The 27,424-nt window shown below is 34.9% G+C and overlaps 2 protein-coding genes across 6 annotated transcripts in view; one reads left to right on the forward strand and one right to left on the reverse strand.

Annotated features, from left to right (window-relative positions):
• The window catches only part of PRKN (parkin RBR E3 ubiquitin protein ligase), a 2,033,074-nt gene extending 2,024,018 nt beyond the window's left edge, over nucleotides 1–9,056 (reverse strand). For all 4 annotated transcript variants that reach the window (XM_074187997.1, XM_074187995.1, XM_074187996.1 and 1 more), the window contains exon 1: nucleotides 8,946–9,056. In XM_074187997.1, coding sequence (XP_074044098.1) covers nucleotides 8,946–8,952 — 7 coding nt within the window. In that variant the 5' untranslated portion in view covers nucleotides 8,953–9,056. The remainder of the gene's footprint in view (nucleotides 1–8,945) is intronic.
• Nucleotides 8,975–27,424, forward strand: part of PACRG (parkin coregulated) — a 569,883-nt gene continuing 551,433 nt past the window's right edge. The window contains exon 1 of one of the 2 annotated variants that reach the window (XM_074187999.1): nucleotides 8,975–9,719. In XM_074187999.1, coding sequence (XP_074044100.1) covers nucleotides 9,567–9,719 — 153 coding nt within the window. In that variant the 5' untranslated portion in view covers nucleotides 8,975–9,566. The remainder of the gene's footprint in view (nucleotides 9,720–27,424) is intronic. The other variant, XM_074187998.1, reaches the window with a different exon arrangement.

Here is a 27,424-nt window from a genome sequence, read left to right on the forward strand (position 1 = left end):
TATTCCTACTCTCACAGAGGAACATCAGTTCTCATAGCAATCCCCTTACTCTTAGGAATTGGGATGATTTTTTTAATGTCACTGACTTTAACCTCTATTGGTATACTTAATTACAATTAGAAAATGTTATATATTAAGATGGTAAAGTAGGAAAGTTGCTACATGATATTTCTGGGAAGACCTATACAAATATTTTCCCAAAAGTACATAGATCAGACAAAATGGTTTTGGAGGAAAAAAGGAGGAGCATTTGGTCATATTCCTCCACTGACTGGTTTCAAAATGTACCTCAGTTTCTTTTGTATGTATGACTTCTTGATGTTAGGTAAATGAGCCCACTGAAAGGGAAGTACCAAAAGCAAGAGGGCAAATTCAGTATATCCAGGGGTCTCATAAGAGGTCCCACTGGCAAACAGAGTTGGTACCAAATGCCCTTAAGTAAATAGCAAGTTATATGAGTAGCAGTGGCCAATGACAACAATGACAGAGGAAGTGCCTACTAACTAGTGAAGAGGTAGTTCCATGGGGGCAATGTTGGCTTCTGAGAGCAGGACCCTTGAAAGAAGGCAGTCTGGCTAAGAACTCTAGAAAGACAGACACTTAGGACCTAGCAGGAATCTATACCTAAGGAAAACTTGGTGAGGACATTGTATAAAAAGGACTACCAGGAACAATTTGTTTGAAGGCATCCCTTGGTCACATATGTTTGTTCAATGTGCACCTCCCTAATAATATTGTCATTCAACTTTAGTTCCTATGGAACTTGTGTGTATGAGGCAAGAGCAGAATGTGTCTCAAGTTTGAGGAAAGGAGGAGTGACTTTTTTTAAACTATTTTTTGCTAAGCCATTTTATTAAGTGCCTTTGCTCAAAGCTAACCAAGGAAAACACACTGACACTTATCAAAGCTTATGAACTATATATATATATATATATATATATATATATATATATATATATATATATATATATGAAAAACCCTTGAGGATTAGCCCCAGAACTCTGAGTAGTAATCAGAGATTTCCTAGTGAACTGGCTCAGCAAGGGGAATAGATATGAAAGCACTTTAAAATGAAGTGATTTTCCCCTATTAAGAGGAAAAGGCAAGACTTGAATTCCAGATTATCTAACTCTAGTGCTCTTTGCATAATATCAGGATGACTTTTATTTTACAGTAGCTTATAACTCAGAAAGTTCTTAGTATTGCAAGCAAGTTTTGACTTCTCAAGAATTTTCTCCTATGACAGATCTACCCTCAAGTTCACTAACTCTTTTTTACTTTTAATAAAAATTATAACACATCAGTAGTATGGCAGAGTACAAAAGACATTGGCACTGCAGTCAGAAGAGATCAATTCAGATCCTAACATTTAACATTCTCAGTGTGATAGAGGTCAAGTCGTTTACTGGCCAGTTTCTCATCTCTATAATAGGGGTACATAAAAGTCCTCCTTGCCCAGTCTGCTCTGGCTAAACTACAACCTATTGTAACAAGTATAGGATTGGGTCACTTCTGAAGTCCACATATGCTCAGTCAGTCTCAAGAGCTGAGACTTTCTGCTTTGGAGCAAACCAGCAAATACTAGGTTCTCGTGACAGCAGCAGAAGCAGATGTAAAGGAGAAACAGAAGCAGAAATAAAGGAAGGGGGGGGCAATATGCCTCCTACACAATAAAATTTAAAAGAACTTTTATTCTTGTTATTTTGCTTTCCTGAATAGGTGATATGAAAATCTTTCTCAAGGACTTCCTGTAAAAGAAGTGAGAAGAAAGGTTCTTCCCCCCCCCCCCCCCCCCCGCATCTACTCTGACGGCTGCTCACATATAGTAGTAGCCATGTTCTATCTTGGTGTGTCTGAGTCCAGTTCTTCTGGTCCTTAAATTCATTTTCTGCTTTTTCTTCCTTTCCTGAACCTGGAGAAAGTTAGAAAGCAGAAGGGATAACTATTCCCCCCCCCCCCCCCCCGCCCCCAAATTAAGTCTTTTCTTCTGATTTACATAGTACTGTCAGTGTTACTAACAGGGGCAGCTGGATGGCTCAGTGGACTGATTACTGGCCCTAACTTAACCCTGAGTGCCATTTGGTCTCTCTCCATTTCAGCTGATTCATATCTAGCCATATAGGACCCAGATGGCTCCAGGGGACAAAGTGAGCCTGGAGATTTAGCACAGCACCCCCCCCCCCAGCCCCTCTAGTCAAATCCAGGTCCCATTCATGTCAAGTCACCTCCCTGATGTCATGGTCTTCTTTGAAAATAAAGGACAATAACACCATGAGATGATGAACCTTGATTGAAGCAGCTCCTCTCAACAGTTCTGACAGGACAACCTTATTAGAACAACAGTTCTGACAGGACAACCTTATTAGAACAGCTATGGACAATGCTATCCCCATACAGATGAAGAAAACCAAAACAAACAAACAAAAAAAAAACCATTCAGAATCTGATGAACACTATGTTTCTCTTTCACTTAATCCCAATTCCTCATACTGAAAATGACTAATCTGTAAACATAATGTACAATGCTAACCTGACTGTTTGGTCACTGAGGGGAGGGGGGTGGGAAGGAAGGGTGGTAGGAAATTTTGTGACGTAAAAATATACATGTTCATGTGCATAAAAAAGTAAATTAAAAAAAAAAGAAAATGAAGTACCTTGCTTCATACACCCAAGATCCATAGGATCTAAACTTTAATGACAATATTAGTGAGGTGTACATTGAACGAACATATGTGGCCAAGGGACTGTCTTCAAACAAATTGTCCCTGAGAGTCCTTTTTACATGATGTCCTTACCAAGTTTTCCTTAGGTATAGATTCCTGCTAAGTCCTAAGTGTCTGTCTTTCACTATTTTTCAGTCACTCATGAAGACCTCTTGGTATCTCTAATTTAGACTCTTGCTATTCAGATTAATTAGTTACTTAAATATCAAGTCTGCCACCATCTTTGTGAGTAAACAGCCTTCTAGTCGATTGTGATGACAAACATGGTTTTTATCTCCCTTCCCTTCCCTTAAATATGTTTTTATCTCCTCTTCCCTTCAGTATGTAGCACAGTATTCTGTATCTACGTTAATCAAATATATGGACTATCCCACAAAGGAAAAATGCCTATATAATAAAAAAAGGTTATGATTTAACATCATAGTATTATAAAGTAATAAAAATATTTGATTTTATAGTAGTCACATTACACATTGTACCCTGCAAGATGAAATAAAATAATTGTCATAACAAACTATATGCCATGGCAAACTATAGCATAAATCAAGTGACTATCAGGTTAAGTCTCTGTTTCAGTATTAAAAAATTTAGACTAGAGTATTACAAACATATAAAATCTCTTAAATTCAAATTAAAATGGCAGCCCTGATTAACAGCTGAGTCACAGACTAAAGAAGCAGAAGGTAAGAAACAATTTTATTGGCTAAAGTATTTTAAAAGCTATCATAGACTATTTTTCATGGGTTTTCTTTTCACAAGTATGAAGCACTTCAAAATAAGAAATTTTTATACATTTGAAAGATTTGAAGGCATACACATCTTTAACATAAAAAATAAGATTTCAACCCAGAGACTGAAACCATGTTTTCAATTAATAATAATAGCTATCATTTATAAAGTGTTTATATGATATATAATTTATATATTAAAGTTTACAAAACACTTTATATAATCTCATTTGATCTTCAATTCTAGGAGGAAGGTACTATTATTTTTCCCATTTCAGAGATACAGAAACTGAGGCTGTTAAGTATCTGCAGCTCCTGTTTGAACTCAGGTCTTCCTGATTCCAAGTTCATTTGCCTCTTTATCAACTGTGCCTCTAGCTGCCTCCTAGCAGAGGGGCTAGCAAGTTTCAGGAAAGTATGGACCTAAAGGATTTCAGAAATTCTTGGAAAAAAAGTTGATAATTAGAGTCAGAGGTCAATCATTTTAGCTACCAGGACATTTATTGCCATAAACAGAATTGAGCCTAAGGATACAACTGTGATACATTTGGATGAGATCTTTCATGCAAAAGGTCATTACAACTTACATTGTGTCACAATTGCACAACATTTTCAATGTAATTTTCTAAAACCTAAACTTCAAGTGAAAACAGGTATAAGGACTTGCCTATATGTTTATTTATGTGGTATGGGGTGGCACCACATAGATAATTAACTAGATAATACCTTTTGGGAATTAATACCTCTCCTATTTCTGTTTTGTTTTGTTTTATTTTAGATTTTTGCAAGGAAATGGGGTTAAGTGGCTTGCCCATGGCCACACAGTTAGGTAATTATATTAAGTGTCTGAGGCTGCATTTGAACTCAAGTACTCCTGACTCCAGGGCTGGTGCTCTATTCACTGGGCCAACTACCTGCCCCTCCTATTTCAAGACTTTAACAAAAAGGTAATTTGAAAATATTTGGGGATATAAATATTTTTTCCTTTCTTACAAAATAAGTATGTAAACTTCTAGAATTGGTTTTAACTATTAATATAAACATATATACTTATATACTTATATTAATATAAAATCCAAACATGTAAGTATAACTTAATATACACAACAAAGAATATCTTTATGCCTGAGTTAGATTTTTAAAAAATAAAAACTAGACTGAAGTCTTTGCAGATAGAAATGTGTAAAAAAATTCTTTCCACTGCAGGTAGGAGATTTATTATCTAAACAATTTCATTTTTCTGAGTCATTTTTTTCCTTCAAGTTTTTCTGACCTGCTTTTATTTTTTAAGCATCGCTTCAAACCTGATTCTAGACTTCTCACAAAAGCACAATTTCTCACTGACTTCAATAAAAATTTTGTTTTTGTAACATGGATAGGTCAGAGCATTTAAAACATCAATCACAGGCCAAGGAGAGAACTATGACTGCATTTAAAACAGACTGGAGACTAGACCAGAAAACTGTGTCAGAAAAGCAATTCTGGGTTCTGAGAAGTCCATACAGAGCAGTAACAGTATTCCATAATGAAATGGGTATTATCAAAAGCTTGTATCTGGGGCTTAAAGTTGGGATCAGAAGAGAAAGTGGTGTCTCTCATGTCATTTTGCCCCAATATCAAGCCAAGACATAAAACTTATTACAAGTATGTCATTGGCCAAATCAGAAATTAAGCATTATTCTATAAAACAATAGGAAAACTTAATTTTGCCTAAATTTATCTGGGTACCAAAGGTCTTTCTAGGATGTTAACTTATATTCTGACTATTTCCCTCCCATGCTTCCTTGATTCACACCTTTGTAAGATATTGCATTTTTTCAAGATTCTAATTTTTTAAAATAGTTTTTAAGTTTCTAGGTATTTAGACATAGGATATATTAAAAACTCCAATAATATAAGAAACATGTTAAAAAATTAAGCTTTTGAAGGATAGGACTAAAATTCTCAGGTTGGCTAATACAAGACTGAAGCACTACTTTTAAATATAAATGTGCTTTTTTTGTTGTTTTCTTTTTCGCAAGGCAATGGCATTATGTGACTTGCTCAAGGTCACACAGCTAGGTAATTGTTAAGTGTCTGAGGCCAAATTTGAACACAGGTCCTCCTGACTAGAACCAGTGCCCTATTCACTGCACCACCTAATTGCTCCCGAAATGTCCTTTTTTAAGAAAAGTAATGTGTAAAAAAGTTATTACAGAAAGGATGGTCTGCAGTTTTGTTTATTTTGAGAACAAAGAGGGAAAATGTTTACATGGAAGCACTGAGAGTTTAGATGTGAAAATGTGAAAATATTGGTCTGGATTATCTTTGTTGTGAAGTGACTCAACTTTAAAATTCATTCTTTCTTAAACAAGGTTCTTTTCCATCTAGGATAGTTTAAATGCCATCTTTTCCAAAAAGCACAGAGTATAAACGATATCTCAAAGTCTCTTCTCACACAACAATTCTGTGATATATCTAGGTACAATAATATTTAACATGAACACAGTGTAATATTTTAGTATTATTTAGTATTTCAAAGACATTACTGGAAAAAATTTCTAAAGAGGGTGCGTAGAGACACAGACATTAAAGGGTCTAAGTCCCTGACTGTATAATTGCCACTGGCAGAGCAGCAAGTATCCACACCACATGTCAGTGATCTTCATGACCTCCTTGATTTGCATTAGGTGAAGGTCACAATGCTTTTTCTAGCTCTAAACATTTAATCACAAATGCATAAACCTCTCTTCCAGATGTAGTAATCTCAGGACTACATAAACCATGAAAATCCTTGCCAATAAGCAGAAAATAGGAAAGGATTTAGTTCACTTTCAACTACGCCACCCTAAAATTACATTAACTCACTTTAGATTTAAATGGCTTTGGATTTAGTGTCTTCTAAACTCCCTACTTTTAAAAAGATAACAAGACTAAATAGTCCAATCTTTTTATGAAAGTAAACATTCACAATTAAGATGTGATTTAATAATAGAGAATTTTTGAATTTCTAAAATAATTTTTAAAAGTATGTTTATGAAGGAATAGATAAATTCCTTAGCATAATAATCTAATAAGAGGAAAATCACAGTAATGATTTTTCTTATAAAAAAAAACAAAAATACATGCAGTATGACTAAAATTTATAAATCCTTTAAGTCTGGACTTTACATTCTATCATCTGATACTTTTTGGATCTCATGACTCTTAATTCTAGCACTTTCCATGACAAATATTCCCTCCTTTTACCAATGATTACTCATTTTGCACCATTATGTTAAACAAACAAACAAAAATAAACTTCTAAAGACCTATCCTGAGGCATCTGGTCAATCATTGGTGAGGGTTATATCATCTAAAGCATCAATGACAGTGTTTATTTCTTGTTACCTCAAATCACCAAACACTTTGGGATTTTTTTTTACATAATCACTTCTTAGTTGATAATATATGATTAAAAGATACCTTTAGATTGAAGTCAACTATAATAATCTCAAATTAATTATATATAATGTATATTATTAAAATACACCCATATATATGCTATTTTCCTAACTTGAATAATTCAAGGACCTGAAAATGAAATTTTGTGATGTGGCCCTCCTTCCATTGAGGCTTATCATAACCCCTCTATGAATCATATTTTAAATATTGATCTTATAGGATCAAAGATGAAGAGCTACAAGGGACTTCAGAGATATTCTAGTCCAAATCTTCTAATTTTACACAAAAGGAAACTGAGGCCCAGGTGACTTAAAATGCCCTACTGGTAAGTAGCAAAGATATGATTCAAATTCATATTTTCTGACTTCAAATCCAAAATTTTTTTCTCACTTAACCGGGACTTAGTCTTAGCCTGTATGTCCAATAAATATGATTACTATGGTCAATATTCTAACATAGGTAGAATGGTCCCCAGATAAACAGACCTTTTGGTTTGCTCTACATCAGTTTGTGTTTATGAGCCCATGGTCATATTCACTGAAATATAAAGTATAGGGGAAAAGTTACTAATTAAAATACACAAAAATGCAAACTAATCCCAAAGAAAATTCAAAATTTATCCAAAAATACATTAGACCAAGAAATCCAAACTTTCCCTCTCAGAGCAGTGGTGCTTCTTTTTCCCCTCCTGCCCTAGTCCCTATATGCATTTTATTGTAAATATTTATTCTTTGGATTCTGGGTTTTTGTTTTGTGTTTTATTTTTTGCCTTTGTGACGGCTTGTATCTTGTCCCAGTGGTCTGTAAAAGTATCATCTTGGCTGGTCTATATAATCATCATCTTATTATGTATGAATTAAGAGAATTAGTTTCTAATTTCAGTTCTACTGCTAGCTTCAAGACCAGGGGAGTCACTTTATTTTTCTGTTCTCTATAAAACAGGATATTCGTATTAACGCTATCTAGCTCCCAGGAAGAGTAGTGGGAAAAGTGACTTGCAACCTCTAAAGAGTCATGAAAATGTGTGCTATTATTATTTTTCAAAAACATAATTTCTATGGATCATTGAAAGCAAGAGGGTCCTAAGAAAAGGTCAACCAATGGTGTCATGATAATTTCAAAACTCAACAAAGCCCATTTCTACACAGACCCCAAGAAGATTTATTCAAGGACAGGAAGCATGTTCTTTTACATTAGATCATTAATTTTGCGACAAAGTTAAAATGTTTAAGAAATGACTGCCTCTCTACAAATAAACAAGCGCTACTCTGCTTTCTGAACATATATGGATGGAAAGGGCTCTTGCAACAATAATACTCATTGTGTCCACAATAATCCAAAAGCCAATCCTCATATACCTCTGAGTGAACATTGACTGTGACAAGTTACATAAAGGTGGTCCTAAACATGTTTTCCCCCAATACACTTTTAAAGGGGGGGAAAAAAAACAAAAACAGACAACTGTTCACTATTTTTGCCTAACTGTAACAGTAAGAAAACCTCTACCTTTAAAAAAAAAGTGTATCAAAAAAAACAAAAAAACTGCTTTCCGTTTCCATCTATCACCAGATATCATAGATGAACCTCGAATTTTGCCCCTCAGTTTGGTCAAAACACGTCAAGGATATCAAGAACGTTCGGAACCACATTGCAAACACCTGCCTTCTCCCAGCAGCCATGGTCATGGCATGCCCTTGCCCTGGTTCCCTGCCTCGGGGATGGCAAGGATGGGGGAGGGGCGGAGGGCAAGGCTGGCAAAGGGAGCTGAGCTACACGGGTGGAAAAGCCAGGGGCGCCTTTGACCTTGGAAAATCTCAGCAGGGGATGGTTTGCAGGGCTTGGGGGGAGGGGTAAATCTCCAGCGGGTGCGTTAAAGGTAACGTTCTTTGGACGGTCTCCTGTTTTGGGGGGGACTCGAATGCTACAAGCCACGGCCTCTCTGCGGGGGGGTCGGGAAGGTGACCTCACCAGGTGACCCAGGGCGCCCTTGACAGTGGCCATCAGGGGCGCACCCCTCCCTCCGGTGGGGGGGAGAGGCGCAAAGCAGCTGTACCTGGAGGAACCCACGTACCTATCATGGTCACAGGGCAGCGAAGGGGGCTTAATACACGCACAGGGGCTCGCCTCCTGCCACCAGCGTTCCCGGCTTTAAAGCCCTCGGCGCCCTCCTCCTCCCTCTGTCCCCGCCCCCACCCACCTGCCCCCTAACGCCCCGCCCCCTGGACAAAGGCGCGGGGGGGTGAGGAGGAGGCGACGCGCACGCGCCGACCTCGCACAGGCCTCATGGGAGTTGTAGTTCGGCTCGCCTCTGAGCCGCCAGGCTCCGCCCCCGCCCCGAGGCCCCCGCCCGCTCCCCTCCGCGCATGCCTACGTCACTGGGAGCCTGTTCCGCTGCGATGTTGATGCGTTCCCTAGCAACCGCGCGGAGCCTCTTTGGAAGCCTGTTGCAGCTTATGGTCCTGCCCCCCCTTTCTGCCCCCCCCAAGTCCCTCTTCACCTTGGAGCTGCCCAACAGCTGGAGCTAGAAGCAAACCCGGGCAGGACCCGGGGGGCTTCACCCGTTCCCCCTAACAGAGCCCTGTCCACTCTCCGCAGCCCGACTCCGGCTGCGCCCCTCCCTCCCGCCCCCCCCCCTCCACCTCCCAGTCACTCTCAAAGCGCTGGATGTGGGAACAAGGCATCGTCTAGGAAGATGGTGGCAGAAAAAGAGATCCTGAATCTAAAGAGTCCAGAAAAGATGATGAAGAGGACCAAACTACCGCCACAGCAGCCGCTGCCGGTGCACCAGTCGCACTCCCTTGTTTCTGAAGGCTTCACTGTCAAAGCCATGATGAAAAATTCAGTCGTAAGTGCCCTCTCCTCCCTCCGAGCCAGGCAGGGGTCACACGAGGATACAGGTGGGCAGGCTGGCCCTCCCCGGGCAGGTCGGGGGGCGAGGGGGCGCTCTGCCCACCGCCCGGCCCTGATTTCATCATCATCATCATAAAAAAAAAGTCACGTTTCGGTTATAAGCACCTTCCAAAGAGCTCCAGGCCTCTCAGACATTTCCTGAGATTGAGGCCTAAGTGAGAAAAGATTAACTTCCCCCCACCCCGCAAAAAAAAAAAATAATTCCAGGTCTTTCCCTTCATGAAACCTGAGTTTTGGACGAATCTCCTGTCAAACTGTCAAAGGATATCAATTCACTCAGCCAAGAGATAATCAGAAAAGCTTAGCCGTCTCAACCTTACTCTACATTAAATATGTTTTACTGAAGTACAAAATACTTTAACTTTTTTTTTTCCTAATCCTCCTTTAAAAGCCCTGCCCCCGGAAAGTCTCTTAAAAACTGACCTTTCAAATAGTTTTTAATGAAATGGATTAAAATGTCATTTATAATATGTTTGTGGGAGGAAAAGAGGAGAGTTAAACATAGGACATGGTATGACTTCTTTATATAAGCTCAATTCATGAATCACGCTTCTATTTGATACATTTTTGTTAAATTTATCAAATAATTAGGAATAGAACTTGAAGGAACTAAAGCTTTCAAAGTTGTTTAACTGGTAGAATCTGAATGGTTATACTGGAGTCTATTTTTCCTAATGTGACAGTAAATTATATATTTAAGAAAAGGTCTACCAATGGTATCATGATGATTTCAAAACTCAACAAAACCTATTTCTACATCAACCCCAAGAAATATGACATTCGTGGGTTTATTCAAGGACAGGAAGAATGTTCTTTTACATTGTATCATTAATTTTGCAACAAAATTAAAACGTCAAATGTATACATAGTCATGCAGTAAGTCTAGGAAATGGCCACCTTTTCAAAGAGACAATTAGGATGTTATATTTAGTGTTTCATTTTGAATGTGCCTGTACAACTCTGTCAAATGTCTGTGTGTGTGTGTGTGTGTGTGTGTGTGTGTGTGTGTGCATGTGTGTCTATGTATTTCTTGGGGTTTGGGAAAAGAAAACATTTTTGATTACCAAAAGTTCTTGTATAACCAGAAGAATTTGTTCCATTTAGGAAGATGATTTATTTTTCTTTTATCTAATATTGATCATAATACCTTGATCAAAACCCCTTTTACAAGTTTATGAGATGGTATGAACATTTTTTCAGTCTTCCCTTTAATGAAACTATTTTTATACTCATTACTAAGTCAGTTTATAACACAAAATTATATTTTGCCATATACTTAGTTCTGCTATTTAGCATAATCTCACCTAAAGAATAAAAGGCCTGGGGCAGCTAGGTGGCACAGTGGATAGAGCACCAGCCCTGGAGTCAGGAGTACCTGAGTTCAAATCCAGCCTCAGATACTTAATAATTACCTAGCTGGGTGGTCTTTTTTTCTTTAGGTTTTTTTTTTTTTTTGCAAGGCAAATGGGGTTAAGTGGTTTGCCCACCAGATTTGAAACCAGGTACTCCTGACTCCAAGGCCGGTGCTTTATCCACTACGCCACCTAGCCACCCCATAGCTATGTGGTCTTGAGGAAGCCACTTAACCCTATTTGTCTTGCAAAAACCTAAAAAAAATAATAAAAATAGAAAATATAAAAGAATAAAAGGCCTACTAAAGTCAAGAGAGTTTTTTTTTAATAATCACAAATGTAACTATCTTCAAAATAACATATCCTTTGAGGAAGATTTCTTATAAATACCTTTGTTGTGAGAGGTAAACATCTTCCTTTATTTCATTATTTCTTAATTTAAGATATCTCCAAAATGATTCTGAAATGGGTCATTTCTTGTTGTTATTCCTTTTGATAGAAGCAACATTTTCTGTGAATAACAAAATACAGAAGATTTTATTTGAAAGTAATAGAAAAGATAGATAAATAAAATGGGAACAAATAATACTTGCAACTTGTAGTAGTAGCCTGCACTCATAGAATGAAGTCAGATTAAAAGAACCTTGTTCGTTTTCTCTGGCATTTAAACCTGACCATTCTAACTTTCATCATCATAAACCTTCCCATGATTATGAAGTCATTAAGAGTGTCTTTTCCAAAGTTTATCTTCCATCAATGAAGGGATATACATTTAGTATCAGTTTTCACTGAGTTGACAATCTAAGACTTCCAGCAATTTCTGTATTTAACTTCTAGGTCCCATCAGATTTTCAGTCTTTAAATATGTCAAAAATTTTTAAAATTCCATATTAAAAACATAAAGCAGTTTAGTCTAAGGAGTTACTATGGAACACTTTGTGTTCCTTTTAGAATGTTTTGGCTATATGGATTTAATTCTGATCATCATTATAAAATCAAACAGATTGACTGTGTAGGGAGAAATATACATAATCACATTCCTTAATAGCAAGAGAATGTAAAATTTTTGTAAAATAAAATAGTATAATTTGGGTATATACTAAAACATGAAATAAAACCATAATTTAATTATACCCTAAATATAAAGTATATGAATAGTAAATCCGGGCAAAAAAAACCCCTAAAAAAATAGTAAATCTGTAGAATTCTTATAATATCTTAACTTCTCCGGAACTTTTTAATTATTCTTGAATAGCAAAGATCCCCATGATTTACAAGGAACTCTTTAGTTTTTTGTTTTTTTTTTTGTAAGGAAAACGGGGTTAAGTGGCTTGCCCAAGGCCACACAGCTAGGTAATTATTAAGTATCTGAGACCAGATTTGAACGCAGGTCCTCCTGACTCCGGGGCAGGTGCTTTATCCACTGCCACCTAGGCACCCCAAAGGAACTCTTTATACTTTATACTTTGAGTAAGATGATACAATGTCTTGAAGTCAGATGATAGGTCTTTAATCCTTTATTCTGTAATATTTTCCTGAAAGTAGGGATAACTGGAAAAGATATTAACCATGGAGGTTTCATATTGTTTGTTCTTTCCATCTCAGCTATTACATACCACCATGGTGTAGATATCCATAATAGGAGTCAGTTTTAGATGGATACTGCTAGGGAGATAGGCATGATATCTGCTCTATGTCTTATGGTTAGTCTCCATCTGATTTCTAGCTGAATGAAAATGATGTTAGATCAATCTTCAGGGAAATCAGAGAGAAAAAAATAACTTTCCAGCTTCCCTTTTATATGCAGGAAATATCTCAACTCCTAACATGTCGATAATGTCTTCCCTAATTTCTTCACTTCCCAGGGAGCCTAAGATAGTGATTGGTGGTAATACAAGTCATCATTTGCTAACTTCACATACATACCTAGGTTGAGGGATCTTTGAGAATTGTAATTAGGTGAGAGAACAGAGAAGCAGAAGATATAAATACGAAAAAGTCTAATTCATTGGACTTTGAAAATTAACTTTGCCTTACAGAGTTAAGAATCTGTTCTGCATGGCCTTGACTGAACTCTGAAAAAAATGTTTTTTCTATGACTGTTGAATAACTGTAAATATACCCTAGAAAATCAAAATTCTGATGTCAAATTGGTTTTTATCAAAACTATCTTCCATGCTTATATAACTAAGCAGCAAAAAGATTTTATAGAGATCCAAAGGCAAATATATGAGTTAATGATTGCTGATTTTTTTTTTCTGTCACACTTTTCTGTTAGGAAAAACAAAATACAACAAACAAAAAAATCTTTTTTTGTTGTTTTTTTGGCAAATCTCCCAATCTGATGCTCAAAGGATTTAAAAATTATATTATTTCTATTATAGATTTTATAGATTCACCTTCAACCTCATCAATGCCAATATAATTTCCTTATATGGAATATCAATGAGGTACTGAGGTGAAAGTCCAAACTTTGTGTTTCCAGTATCACTTATCAGTGAAAAAAATATTAAACTTCCAGAAGAATTCCCTCATTTGCATCTCTTTGCTATTGTCTAGTACTAAATGCAGTAGTTGTTAGGTGGATCTTAGGAAAAGCTCTCCAGAGTTTTTCTCACAATTACTTTTTTACCATTTAATGAGATTACTTATAATACTTCTATCTCCTTCCTCTTCCATCATGTTTTGTAAATATGTGTACTTATTGCAAAGAGATAGCATGTTGTTCAAATTAAATTTTTGGTTCCTTTGGACCACTTTATTAGAACTATTTTGTGTTACTTAAACTTCTTAAAGAATAAAATAAAGATATTTTTGGAGGAAATGATTTTTTCCACACTTTTGGCATTGGGAACTTGTTTAAATTATTGAAATCAAACTGCATTTTCACTTTTATCACTTCTGCTTATTTTCTTTTTTTAAATTTTTTTTATTAAGGCATTGGGGTTTGAGTGACTTGCCCAAGGTCACACAACTAGGCAATTATTGTGTCTGAGATCTGATTTGAACTGCTGACTCCAGGGCTGGTGTTCTATCCACTGTGCCACCTAGCTGCCCCACTTCTGCTTATTTTCAAAATAAAATTTTATATTTTAATTCTAGAGAGATATTTTTCAAGTAGTAATAACAAACCCTCTTTTTACTGAGAAAAGAGGGGAAATATTCTTTAATTTTGAAAGCAAGATATTGGCATAAATGTTTTATTCAACTGAAATTTTAGTGCCTCTCAATATTTACTTGTTGACAATATTGTTGAAGTTATTATAACATACATATAAAATACATCATATATGTGTGTTTCATTAATTTCTAATTTGTCTGAAATTATCTTATGGTATGTATTTCATTGTTTTCATATAATATTTTGTTTCCAGTGACTTATTTTCATAAGAACTGCTAAGAACCTTTGTGTTGCCCATATGTCTTTTTCTAGGTGCCAGACTCCTAGTGGCCTTGTTACAGTATCACAACCCATTGGTCAAAAGATCTGAATAATTTTGTAACTTTTCTTATATTATCTTATATTGTTTTCCAGAATGGTCAAGTCAGTGCACATCTCTACTAATACTGAATTAACCCACTTGTCTTCTTAAAAGTAGTAGACAGGTGGCCCAATAGGTAGATTTCCAGACTTGGAGTAAGGAGAACATAAATTAAAATCTGACCTCAATACCTAGTAGCCATGTGACTCTAGGCAAGTCACTTGAGCATGTTTACTTCACTTCCTTACCTGTAAAATGATCTGGAGAAGGAAATGGCAAACCATTTCAGTATCTCTGCCAAGAAAACCTCAAAATGGGATTATGAAGAGTCAAACACAACTGAAACACCTGAGTAACAACTTCTTAAAAGCTACTCTTCCAATATTTTTCCTTCTTTTATTTTTTTATCTTTTCAATAATCAAGGTGAAATAATGTTAAGTTGTTACACTTTGCATTTTTTGAGTATGTTTATTTTTAATATTAAATCCAAGTGGTTATTGATAGATTGTATTTCTCTTTCTGAAAAATCTGTTAATGTTCTTTGATCATATGAATCCTGGGGACTAGCATTTATTTTATTTTAGATTTTGGGGTCAATTAAACATATATATATATACATATATATATATTATAGATATAATATTTTATCAAAGGCATTTAATGCAAATATGTGTTTTTTCTTCCGATTGAACTCATTTTGACTTTTTTAAAACACTTTTGGTTTTATATAATTAAGACTATATTTTGTCTTTTTTGATTTCTTTTTTCCTTGCCTGGATATTAATTTTTGCTTAATTCTTAACTGTAATATATATATGTATATATATATATATATATAAATATATATATATATATACACACATATATATATAAGCTTCTGTTACCAAAACAACTATAAGAGGTAGTAATTTTTCAAAGCAAAGAAGACATAAGCAAAGTTGAGGAGAAATAATTGAGCATAAAAATATTAAAAATCTTAAAATTAAAAATAATTCAACCCTTAAGTGATTAAATTAAGAAGAGTGCATCCCTCATTCATGTACAAAATTTCAGTTTAGGAACAAAATGATTTCCTTTAATACAAATAAAACTATAATCAAGAGCTACCAAATTCCTAAATTACCAAAGTTAAAAATGAGGAATTCATAAGTAATGGAGTGGCAAAAAGATGTATAAGAGAAGTTAATCTGTCCAATTATACAGAAATTTAAATTATATAGATAAATATCTACAAAAACAATTTTAAAAAGATTAACAAACAAAAAATAGACAATCTAAAAACATTAGCTTTAGAAAGAGAGTTAAAGAGATTCTACATGTACTAAGAGGCAAAACCAAGGGTGAACCTAGGTTCTGTGATTCTGTATTCAGTATCCTTCCCATTGCCTGATGCATTATTGGGTTTGTGGTCACAAATAATACTATTAGATCATTGCTTCCAATTAAATCATACTCCCAAATTTATGTTGTTCTGTTCTATAAATGTAGATGAATTTCAATTTTTAAAAATAGGATGTATTCTCCTTTCCCCCTCTTTTTAGACCATTATTATGGGGGTCTCCTGGTGAGGAGGATAGGATACTCCCTCTTTTCAGAGAGACCTGTACACCTCTTCTAATACATCTGTTTTTAGAGAGATGCCTAGGATATGGAGCTGTTAAATGGTTTGGTTAAGCGGTTGTTGTTCAGTCAGGTCTGACTCTGTGATCCCATGAATCATACTGTCCATGGGATTTTCTTGACAAAGATAATGGAGCGGTTTGCCATTTCCTTCTCCAGTGGATTAAAGCAAACAGAATTGAGGACTGGCCAGGGTCACACAGCTAGCAAGTTCACATTTAAACTCTTCCTGACTTCAGGGTCTATGCTCTATCTCTTACCAAGGTCATCTCTCTACCTTTTATTTCAGACTGCCTTTCCATTTTCCTTTCCCCAAATTAGAAAGAATAACCAAATAGATATTAATTCTCTTATATTAAAGATATTTACAATTTTAAAATTATTTATGAAATGATGAAATTGTCAGTGTTAAAATCTTATAAAAACTCAGAACACAAATGAATAGTTTGCTCCTGTTGCCCACTTATAACTGCACAGAGGTTTGTTTAGAATGTGCAGACAAACTATAGGTTATATTTAATGATGTTTTCTTTTCCAAGTCAAAGGTCAGTGTTGCTACTTCTCAAAATGGAATAAATTGCTAGATTGTTATCATTTACTTTGGCTAAAAGCATTTTCTGAATGTCTCTTAGGCAGCTGAATTGAGATCTGAATTAACTACATTTTTAAAGAAGAATTTTTTAAAATGTTTTAACAAAGGTCTTTAGGCCCCAAATCATTCAAATTATTGTCTGACCCAACACTAAGTTCAAGCAATATTTTGAACTTCCATAGATTTTTCATTATTGAGACAGTCAATGGTTTATATGTCTAATGCTTTCAGGGAAACATTTCTATCTAAATTGAGTTAAGCTTACGTACTAGAAGGTGATCTGAAAAGCTACTCACGTACAATGGAGGTGGGGGGCAGGGGGGCATAGGAGTATATTACACACAAACACACACACACACATATAAGCTATAATTTATATCTCTGATAATTGCTTCAGGAGTTCTGAAAAGAGATCTTTTCTGGCTGGAGTGATCAGGGAAGCAATTTCATATAAATAAAAATGAACATTAAACTAGACCTTGAAGAATGCTAAGATAGCTATAGACAAAGCTGACCTGACAATGGAGAGCATTTCAAGTGTATGTGAAGGTGGGGTTAGAAAAGAACAAGTCATGTCCTGGGAACTGTGAGTTGTATAATTTGACTAGACACTAGTTGTAGCATAGTGAATGATAAGAGGAAAAGCAAGTTATTTATGTTAATGCAAGTAGCAAAAAGAGCACAGTACTTGCAGAATACTCAGATTTATATCACCTGTGTGAATCTAGAGCAAGTTTTTCTATCTTTTTGAGCCTCAATTTATTCATGAGTAAAATAAAAGAATTGGGTTAAATGATATTTAAGGAATTTTGAAGCTCCAGTTCCTATGGTTATAAGCATTTATTTTTGGCTTTGGGGGAGCTCTTGAGATCTTGTTTTTATTGTTATTGTTGTTTTATATATATATACATATATATATATAAACATATATGTATATATGAAAATAAATACATATGTGTGTGCATTTATTAGATTAGCAAGGGAGTGATATTAACATAGTAGTTTAGTAGTGATCTGGTAGAGGAATGAAGGATGTAATGGAGGTAAGAGATAGTGGGGGCAAGCAGCCTAATGAAGAAGATATTATAATAAACTGAGCACAAGTTTAATGATAGCTCAAAATAGTGTGAGAGTAGTAGAAGATGGAAAGGAAAGGATAAATTGGATGAAATAGATTGTCAAGTAATAATTGTCAAGATCTGGCAAATGACTAAGACTAGCTTGCTTTTATAAGAGGTTAGTGGTACTATTTAGTCACAGAAAGTTGGAAGTGATTGGATTATTGGCTGAATAGGGCTAGAGAGTTGAAAAGAATGATGAATAATTTAGTTTTAAACATGTTAAATTTGAGGTGCCTATTACTTGCACCAATAAGATCATATTTCCAGACCAAAGAAAAAAGTATGTATATATATATCTGTATAGACATATGCACAGATGCATATATAAGCATAGATATATAGATAAATAACTGTGTGAAATTTCATATACATATGAAATTTTAAACACAGGAATTAGAATGAATAAGGACATGAGGGTTAAAAAATTAAACAAGAAATAAAAGGATTTTGCATCTTTCAAAAAAGGAGAAAAGTCAGCTCTATCTTTCAACAGATTAATTCAATAGACATTTGCTATCTCTAAAAGAAACTGTGTTAGATGCTGAAGAAGATGTAAACATAAAAGATTCTCTGTACCCTGAAATATTTTTGCTATCTAATAGAATAAGACAAATATTAAAACATAAACAACTAGCCCACCAGAACAACAGTAACAACAAAAAGCTAACTATGCTACAATTTAAAATTTTGTTATTTTATGTTCTTGTGTGTTTATCATTTGTATAATAGATGTATCCGTGAATGCTTTGTTAATATCATCATAGATTAGAGGATTAAAAATTGTAATCTGGTGATGCCTTCTTGTGAATGGTAATAACAAAATGACAAGTTTTTTGAAGCTGGTCTTTACAATGACATAAATTTAAAGCATCAGTGTAAGCCTCTGAAAGTGTCTTTGATGCTTTGTTCTTCTTTCTTCTCTTAGCTCCTTAATCTTATTTCAAAACAAAATCTTTTTCTTGGGCTAAAGAAAGGGTCAAATGAGGTAAATCTTGAAAACACTTTGAAAAACTGTAAAACACTATAGTCATAGAAAAGGCTTGTATGAGCCCAAATGTACATGCACAGGTGTGCTTTTCACATGCCAAGGTTGGAACCCTTGCTTTTCTGTTCTTGAACAATTGACTTTTGGAACCAAAGAGTAAACCTTTATTTCATTTCTCCAAGGATTCATGAACTATCTGTAAAGCTTCCTCTTCTGTTGAAGCCCATAGCAGTAATTTTCAAACTTTTTAGTCTCAGGACCCCTTTAAACTATTAAAAATTGATTTTTGCTTACATTGATTATAAATATATATTTTAAACACATTTAGAGAATATATAGATTGCTATATATTAGAATTCAATATTATTTAATACTCATTTTATTTAATTGTTTAATATTAGAATTTAAAAGTTTAGTATCATTATGAAAACAATTTTGACCCCATGGATGCATTAAAAAGAATCTCCAGGAGTCCTTACATCATACTTTGAGCTGAGCAGGTAGATAGCAATTTCGGGGGGGGGGGCAGGATTAGATTACATCTTGTTCCAAAATGACTAAACAGTAAACACTAATAGCTTGTACTGATGTAACACCCACAATATGCCAGCAATGTGTTAAGCATTTACAAATATTCTCTCAATTGAGTTCCACAGCAACCTTGAGAGATAGATGGTATAATTATTCCCTTATTTAATAGGTAATAAAACTAAGGCAACTAGAGATTAAGTGACTTGCCCAAGGTCACATGCTGCTTAGGACTGAATTGAACTCAGATCTTCCTGATTGCAGCATTGTATCTACTGTACCACCTAACTATATCTGGAGATAGACATTTCAAATATAATAGAGTTGCTTTGACTGAAAAAAATAATCATCTTTTGACCAACCTTTTAAAGGCCTAATCTAAACATAACTGGAAGGTGGGGAAAGAGGTCAATATGCAACTAGTTTATAGCCTATCACTATCCCCAATCTCAAAACTCTTCCATCTTTTCTCTTGGCATGACCTATAAATACCCAAGATTACCTTTACCTGTCTAAGAGAATAATAAATTTTCATTGCCTTCTCTTGCCTCTTCCTTAATATTCCCACCAATATGTCTACATGTACTATTGACTTTCAGTTTTATGTAATTGTGGCAAGGACTGTACCACATATCATCAGATGCTGTTTGTATGACTCAAATAATAAGAGAATAGACATCTCTAGCCTATTATCTTCTTAACCTCCTTCAAGGGAGATTTTAATTTCTGCTAGTGAGGGAAACAAAGTTGAAGCCAGAAGCTGACTGTCACTCTGATCTCAGAGAGAGGATTCCAGACTAGAATTATATCTGTTACTTCCTTATATAGTTTTCATTTAGGGGATATGTTTTTCAGGTTAATCTAACTTCTGATCAGAGGAGAAGAGTTGCAAGCTTTATATCCAAGAATTGATTCCTCTTCCCATCGACCACTAGTTCCAGAATGAGTAGACATAGCACTTAGCCAAGAAACCCATCTATTCAGGTTAGTAGCAAAACAGAAATCAAAGAAAACATAAAAAGGAGAATATATAACCAACAATATGGAAAGAAGGAACTCTCCCACTGGAAGCCAGGTAATTCAGCTCAACCAGAAGAGAAAACCCTAGAATTTTTTTTTTCCAGTAGAAGATCCCAAAAGTCTCTACTCTTATAAACTGGGGTTAGGGACATGATGAAATCTACAGGATCCTCTCTTTCTTTCCTTCATCAGCCTGAAGTGGAGTTAACCTTGTCCATCTTCTCTCTTAAAAGTTGGAAGCCAGATTCATATCAAGAAAGCCTTGAAGAAAATTTGATCAGAATTGAAGAGACTGAAGAGTTCTCCTTTTTCTACTCTCCCTTACCTAGCTCCTGATATAAGCCATGGGAATTGATCTCAGTCAATAAGGAAAGCCCATTTCAGTGGGTTTGGGGATGGGGTTTACAATGAATACTTTTAACATAATCATTTGTTGAAAGAACCACAGGACTCTTTTGGTTAAAAACTAAATCCTTGGAGCAATTACCTCTCATCAGTTAAATCAAGATGCTCATTAAAACATTGAATTATGTTTTAACTGTTGTTATTTATTGTGGTTTTATTCTTTGGGTCAGTTTTCTTTTTCTTTTATTAAAGTATGATATTCTTCAGATTTTTGTGTTAGCTGAGAGAACCTTTATCTTCAGATTGTGATTTGTTGTTTTTCCTTCCCATTTCTCCTTAATAGCCCAGAAATATTTTGATTATGTCAGTAACTTGCATACTTCCCCCCATCATTCTGCCTAAGTGGTTCCAAAGGACTTTTGTTACAGGATTTTGAAGGTCACTATAATGTCCCTTCTATTTTTCTCTTAGCCAGGTACAATCTATTTAACTTTGGATGATTTTAGAATGTATAATCAGAATTTTTAACGTAATATATTTAATACCCAAAGCCTGAATCAGAGCTATGGACTGGATTCAAACTTGGGAGCTGATCACAAATCTTTCTTGGTCCCCCTCTTCTCCGTTTTTTACACCACAAACATCAGATTTGAGTATATATACAGATTTCATTCAAAATTGAAAGACCCTCAGTTTCCATGCAAATATTGAAGCTAACTATTACTCTATCTATAGGACAAACTTTAATTAGCTTGTTAAAACACATATTGATTTGTGTCTGAGCAAATAAACTCTTTCTCTATGAGCTTCACCTCCTATATAGGGTCTTCAGAATCAGACTGCTCTAGTGGAGTTGGGCCCTCTCCAAGTAAGGAGCTAAAGAGCAGGTGGGTCTGAATAGATGACATCACACAGAACAAGGGAGCAGGGCAGCTAGGTGGTGCAGTGGATAAAGCACCAGCCCTGGAGTCAGGAGTACCTGGGTTCAAATCCGACCTCAAACACTTAATAATTACCTAGCTGTGTGGCCTTGCGCAAGCCACTTAACCCCATTTGCCTTGCAAAAAATAAAAAAAGAAACTAAAAAAAAGAACAAGGGCCAGAAAAGGCCAGGTTTATCTGTCTTATATGGTGGTTCTCTTTGTTCTGATTTCTTCTTTGCTGCCCAACCTAAGGAGTTCAACTTGTCAAGGAAATTACTCCATTTAAAATTTGATAAATATTTTCTTATGATTTTCTCCAGGCAACATATGTAGGCATGAGTTATGTAAGCAACCTTACAACATACTGTTTTAAATCTCCTTATTTATATAGTTTTCCTCTATCACCAAGAATGAGGGAACTAGTCTTAATGATTTAAAATGTGTTTATTAATTTCAACATCACATCTAGTATATTCCACATTTTTACAATGAAAGGCTTTATCTTAAGCCTCATCCTTGCAATCTCCTTCCTTTTATATATTCTGTGATTTCAATTAACATAGCTACTTTATCAATACCTTAATTAGTACACTGTTGTACCATGTGTATTATTTATATTTTTGTCAGCTTTTGTAGCAAAATTTCTCTAAAAGTCTAACAACATGTTTATTAATGTTAGTGACCTCTAGTTTCTAAAATTTATATCTTCTATTAGGGGAAAAAAGTGACCGACATTTTATTTTCTTGTTTATTTCCTCTCTTTTCCAAATTGTTGAAAAGAATAGCTAAAAGTTCTATAGAACTTAACAGTGAGGTCACTAGATGTCTAAATTTTTGTTCTTAGATGCCCATTTTTCTCTGACTTGTACTAGTTCCATACCAATTTATCAATTTTCAAAATATCTTTGCTATTATTTCTTTTCAAGAAATTATAACATCTTAAGACTCTCCTCACTCCTTGTAAAGCTTTCTTCAAGTTTTTCAACATGTCCTACCAGGTTCAATGTATCATGTCCCCCCAATTTTTTCATTTCATTAATATTTTGACTGAAATTTGCTTATCGTACATTTCAGCCCAATTGCTCAAATTTTGAGGAATTAATTTTGACTAATTCCATATGATCAGAACAAGAAATATCTTTCATTCTACTTTTCATAATCTCTAATTTTTCTTCTCTCTCTCTCTCTCTCTCTCTCTCTCTCTCTCACACACACACACACACACACACTCAGACACACACAGACACACACACACAATTCTTTTTATCTTTCCCTACTAACTTTTGTGTGTACATGTGTTACCTAAACAGAAGCACTTCTGTGTTCTTACAAAATTTTGTCCTTTCAGTGATTTCCAACTCCTTACCTTTGCCTAAGATATATTTTAAACTCTCTCCAAATATCACAAATACATGGAAAGATCCTTGAACTTTGTTCTTAGGACCTGGATTCTGCTGTTTATCAGTCATAGACGTTTATGTAATTATTAATTTGTCTAAGTCTAAATTTTCCTTTCTATAAGATGAAGATGATAATGTTTTCACTACTTAGCTCACCAGATTATAGTGAAGAAAACTATAAGGTAATATAAATGTGAACTGTTATTAGGAAAGATTAACATATTCAACTTCCTCTTTACCCTCTCTTTTAGATGTTATACTTCCAAGGAATGAATTAATGCATGCGATCCCATTAACACTAATCCAGCCCTTTTTATCCTTTGTGACTTTTGACTATATTTACCTGCAAATCTTCCTAAGATTTCTGGGGAACCTTCCTTTGGATATCTTGACATCTTGCTTTTACATGATCAAGATATTTCTAGATGAGTGGACAACCTTCCCCCCGCCCCACATTTCTGATGATACTCTATGTATCATTTTGTGTGTTCATTTATAAAACATTTATAAAACACCCTATTTATACCTACTCTACATTAAATTTCTGTGACTGTGTATCTTCCAAGTCAGATAGCTTATCTTTCAGAGAGTCATATTGTGAGCCAAAAATAAATCTTACCACAGTCCTTCTACCACTGTTGCAATGTGAAATGCCCAAAACCTAGTCCTTGTAATGTAATATATTTTGCTCTTTATATTTGACTATTTATTGTTTAACCATTGGGTTGTCTCACTAGTTACTAACCTGATCCTATTTAGCCAACAGCCTGCCAATTATATCCTAAAACCTACTGAGAGGATGCACTGAAATATGTCAAAGTGTCTGTAGTTTTAAGAACTTCTTTTCCCAGTTCCATCACTTGCTGGATGGCCAAACTTCTTTTTCTGTGTAAGAGGTGTGGTTAATTAAAATTTTCCTAATTGAAATCAACTCTTGAATTTATATGTACTGTAAAAATTCAATTCTTGGGACTGAATGTGCTCTATACCCAAATCATATACCTCCCAATCCTTACACACACACACACACACACACACACACACACACACACACACTCCAGCATAATTTGATTTCACCACATATAGAGATTATTCTTAACTCTAACCAGTTTTATACTTTTTGCTCACAATCAATAAAATAAAAAAAAAAGACTTAACCCTGTTTTATGCACATTACAAACAGGCCCAGAGAGTATATACTATGCTTCAAACTCAGGCATTCTACAGAAAACTATTTATATCATCACACAAGACTGTTCCTTTTGAAGACAGGGCAGTATAGAAAATACAGTATGAACCTAATCTAGTTCCCTTTCTTAGAAACAACAAGGGGCAAACAAGTAAGGAAATTAAACCACTTATGTTTTGAGGCAGGTATAAGTTTATTTTTGATTATAATTCTGAAGTTGAGTCCTTATTAAACAAAAGGTAAAGGAGTAAGAGGAGGATAAAAGGAGCAATAGAAAGATAAAGAGAATGAGGAAAAGAAAATTGATGATGATGTTGATACAGCATTTTTCCTAATTTCTGTTCTACTCACGTTAATTAGAACAGGGGTGGAGAACATGTTTTAGGCCAAGGAGCATTTGGATATTTATAACATCATTTGCATGTGATATTTCATCAAACACTTAATTCACCCCTAAAAAGCTCCTAAAGTTATTAAAATTTGAGTTCTACCTGTGGTTTCCATGGCAGCACCAGACCAAATGGTCTGCGGGCCAGACATTCCCCACTCCTGCATTAGAGGAACATCCAGGAGCTTCGAACCCACCTACTCAAAAATGTTTTTATATGCCGACAAAGTATTCAGATACTGTGCTAAAAACTGAAGATACAAAAAAGAAGCCCCCCAAAAAAACCCCAAACAAAATGAAACACTGATCATAGATTCACCTTTATTGAATGGATTCATATAACTTTTCTTTTTCCATTTTGTATCCTGTTAGTGCTAGTGACCTTTCACTGGTTTTTTTGCCATGGCTAGTTCATTATTTATGGATGAACACGAAAGATCTCAGCAGCCGTTTGCTAGCATGGAGAGACTTACTCTTGGCATTTCACCTAGTATCAATGCCAATCCTGTGTCATTTTTCCCTGACTATTGAGTCTTCCTTTTTCACTCTCTTGCTTCCTACTGATCTATAAACTCTTGCCACTGTGCAGATGGGAAGAGGCTGAAGATTTAGCAGAGACATGATACTCATTCTTCTTAATCATGGAAGATGTGTCTCTAGACAACTGCATTCCTAGACTTTTTACAATGTTTTATATAATTCATCATCACTAATACATTCCCCCTAGCTACCACTCCTCTGCATTCCCCTGTTAAAATAGAATTTTCTTGATGGCAGGGAATGTCTTGTTTATTTGAATCTACAACACTATGCTTGGTATATGGTATGCAGTAAGAGCATAATGAATGCTTTTCCATTGCATTCCTACTGGGAGATTCCCAAAGGGAAAATCAAGTACTGAGGCTCAGATCTATCACATCATCAGGAGAGACTGTATGAAATTGCTGAAACTCAAGTAAACTATAACTACAATACTCCTCTGATTCAGCATGATCATCAAAATCCCATTCCTAAAAGGAAAAAAAAAAAGACTGACCTTGATCAGTTCTTGATAAAGCCTCATTGGCTCTTTATGATCCATACTTCCTTTTCTAAATGTTTTATAATTATTCCTTTAATTATATATATATATATATATATATATATATATATATATATATATAATATTATATTTCTCCCTTCTGCCCTCCAAGAAATTTAAGTCTTGGCCTAAATTGTTGATGTTAAATTTTCTTCCCTTTTTGGAAAATCAGAGCAATATTTTGTTCTGTAATCTTCCTTAGGAAACAGTGGGGATAACTGGACTTAGACTTAGGAAGATCTGTTTTCAAATCCTGACCCAGCCAGGTTGTTAGGTGATCATAAAAATAAATCTATGCATCTCTCTGAGCCTCAGCTTAATGATCTTACAAAATGGATAATAACGGAATACTGAATTCCTGAATAATTCAAATGAATTAACGTAAAGCAGTATAAATGTCAGTTCTATGTCAGGGTTGTTGTTTTTTTTGCAAGGCAAATGGGGTTATTCAGTGGCTTGCCCAAGGCCACACAGCTAGGTAATTATTAAGTATCTGAGGCCGGATTTGAACTCAGGGACTCCTGACTCCAGGGCCAGTGCTCTATCCACTGTGCCATCTAGACGCCCCTAGTTGTTCTATTTCAAAGATCACAGAAAACACTCAGAAGATTATTTTTAAGGAAATTACAGATATCCACAGGGTTTACATTAGTCATGAAAATAAATACCCATTATTTCTATTCTATGAGACTTTTACTTCTACAAAATATGAGGGCATCAAAGTGGGCAGATGTTGCAAATGGAAGTACTATAGAATGTCACAATAAAATGGCAACAAATGATTAAAACCCCTTTATGCATCTCTTTCTCTCACTTGAGGGTATTCCAATGACAAGGTCATTCTTGATAGGTACTTGGCATTGAATAGATCTCATATTTCAAAAAATATACCTGTTCTTTATCTGCTAGGAAGGTATTCAAGTTCCCATGTTGCAATTATTTCCCTATGTTGTCATGTCTTTTATTTTTTGTTTTTTTAAATTTATTTTGTCATGTCTTTTAAAACAATTTGAAATATATGTGATATAGAATGAAGAAAAATGAATAAAGTATTATATTAGGAGGAAAAACTGTAATCAACTTGGGCTTTATAGCACTCTTTGGTATTAAAAACATCCTCTTTTATGATCTATAAATCTATACAGGGAATCCTAGATGCTATAAAATAAGTCTTTATAAAATAATTTTTATTCCTTCCCCTCCATTATTTCTTGCCCTTCATTACAAATTCTTTGTCCCCCCCCACCCTGTGTAGGTTATCTCTATGGTGTTTTCATTTTCTCTATTGTGGATTAATTAATATATTGACTATTTTCCTATGAAAAACTAGTGAATTTACTATTTCATGGAACTTATTAATTTTATCTCATAATAGTAAAGAATTTATGTTTAGTTTAATTCATGCTAAAGACAAATTGAAACCTCAACTTCATAAAGAATCCTATTTTGGGCTTTGCCTAAGGCCAACAACTTAATTTCATGGATGACCTAGATGAACATATACAGTTTAGTACAGTGAATCTTAAACATTTGAGCTCTGACACATTGGAATGGAATAATGAACTAATAAAAACTTTTATGGCATTCAGAGAAATAATTTCTCTAACATTCAA

Source organism: Macrotis lagotis, chromosome 5, assembly GCF_037893015.1.
Source record: "Macrotis lagotis isolate mMagLag1 chromosome 5, bilby.v1.9.chrom.fasta, whole genome shotgun sequence".
Classification (NCBI taxonomy): Eukaryota; Metazoa; Chordata; class Mammalia; order Peramelemorphia; family Peramelidae; genus Macrotis; species Macrotis lagotis.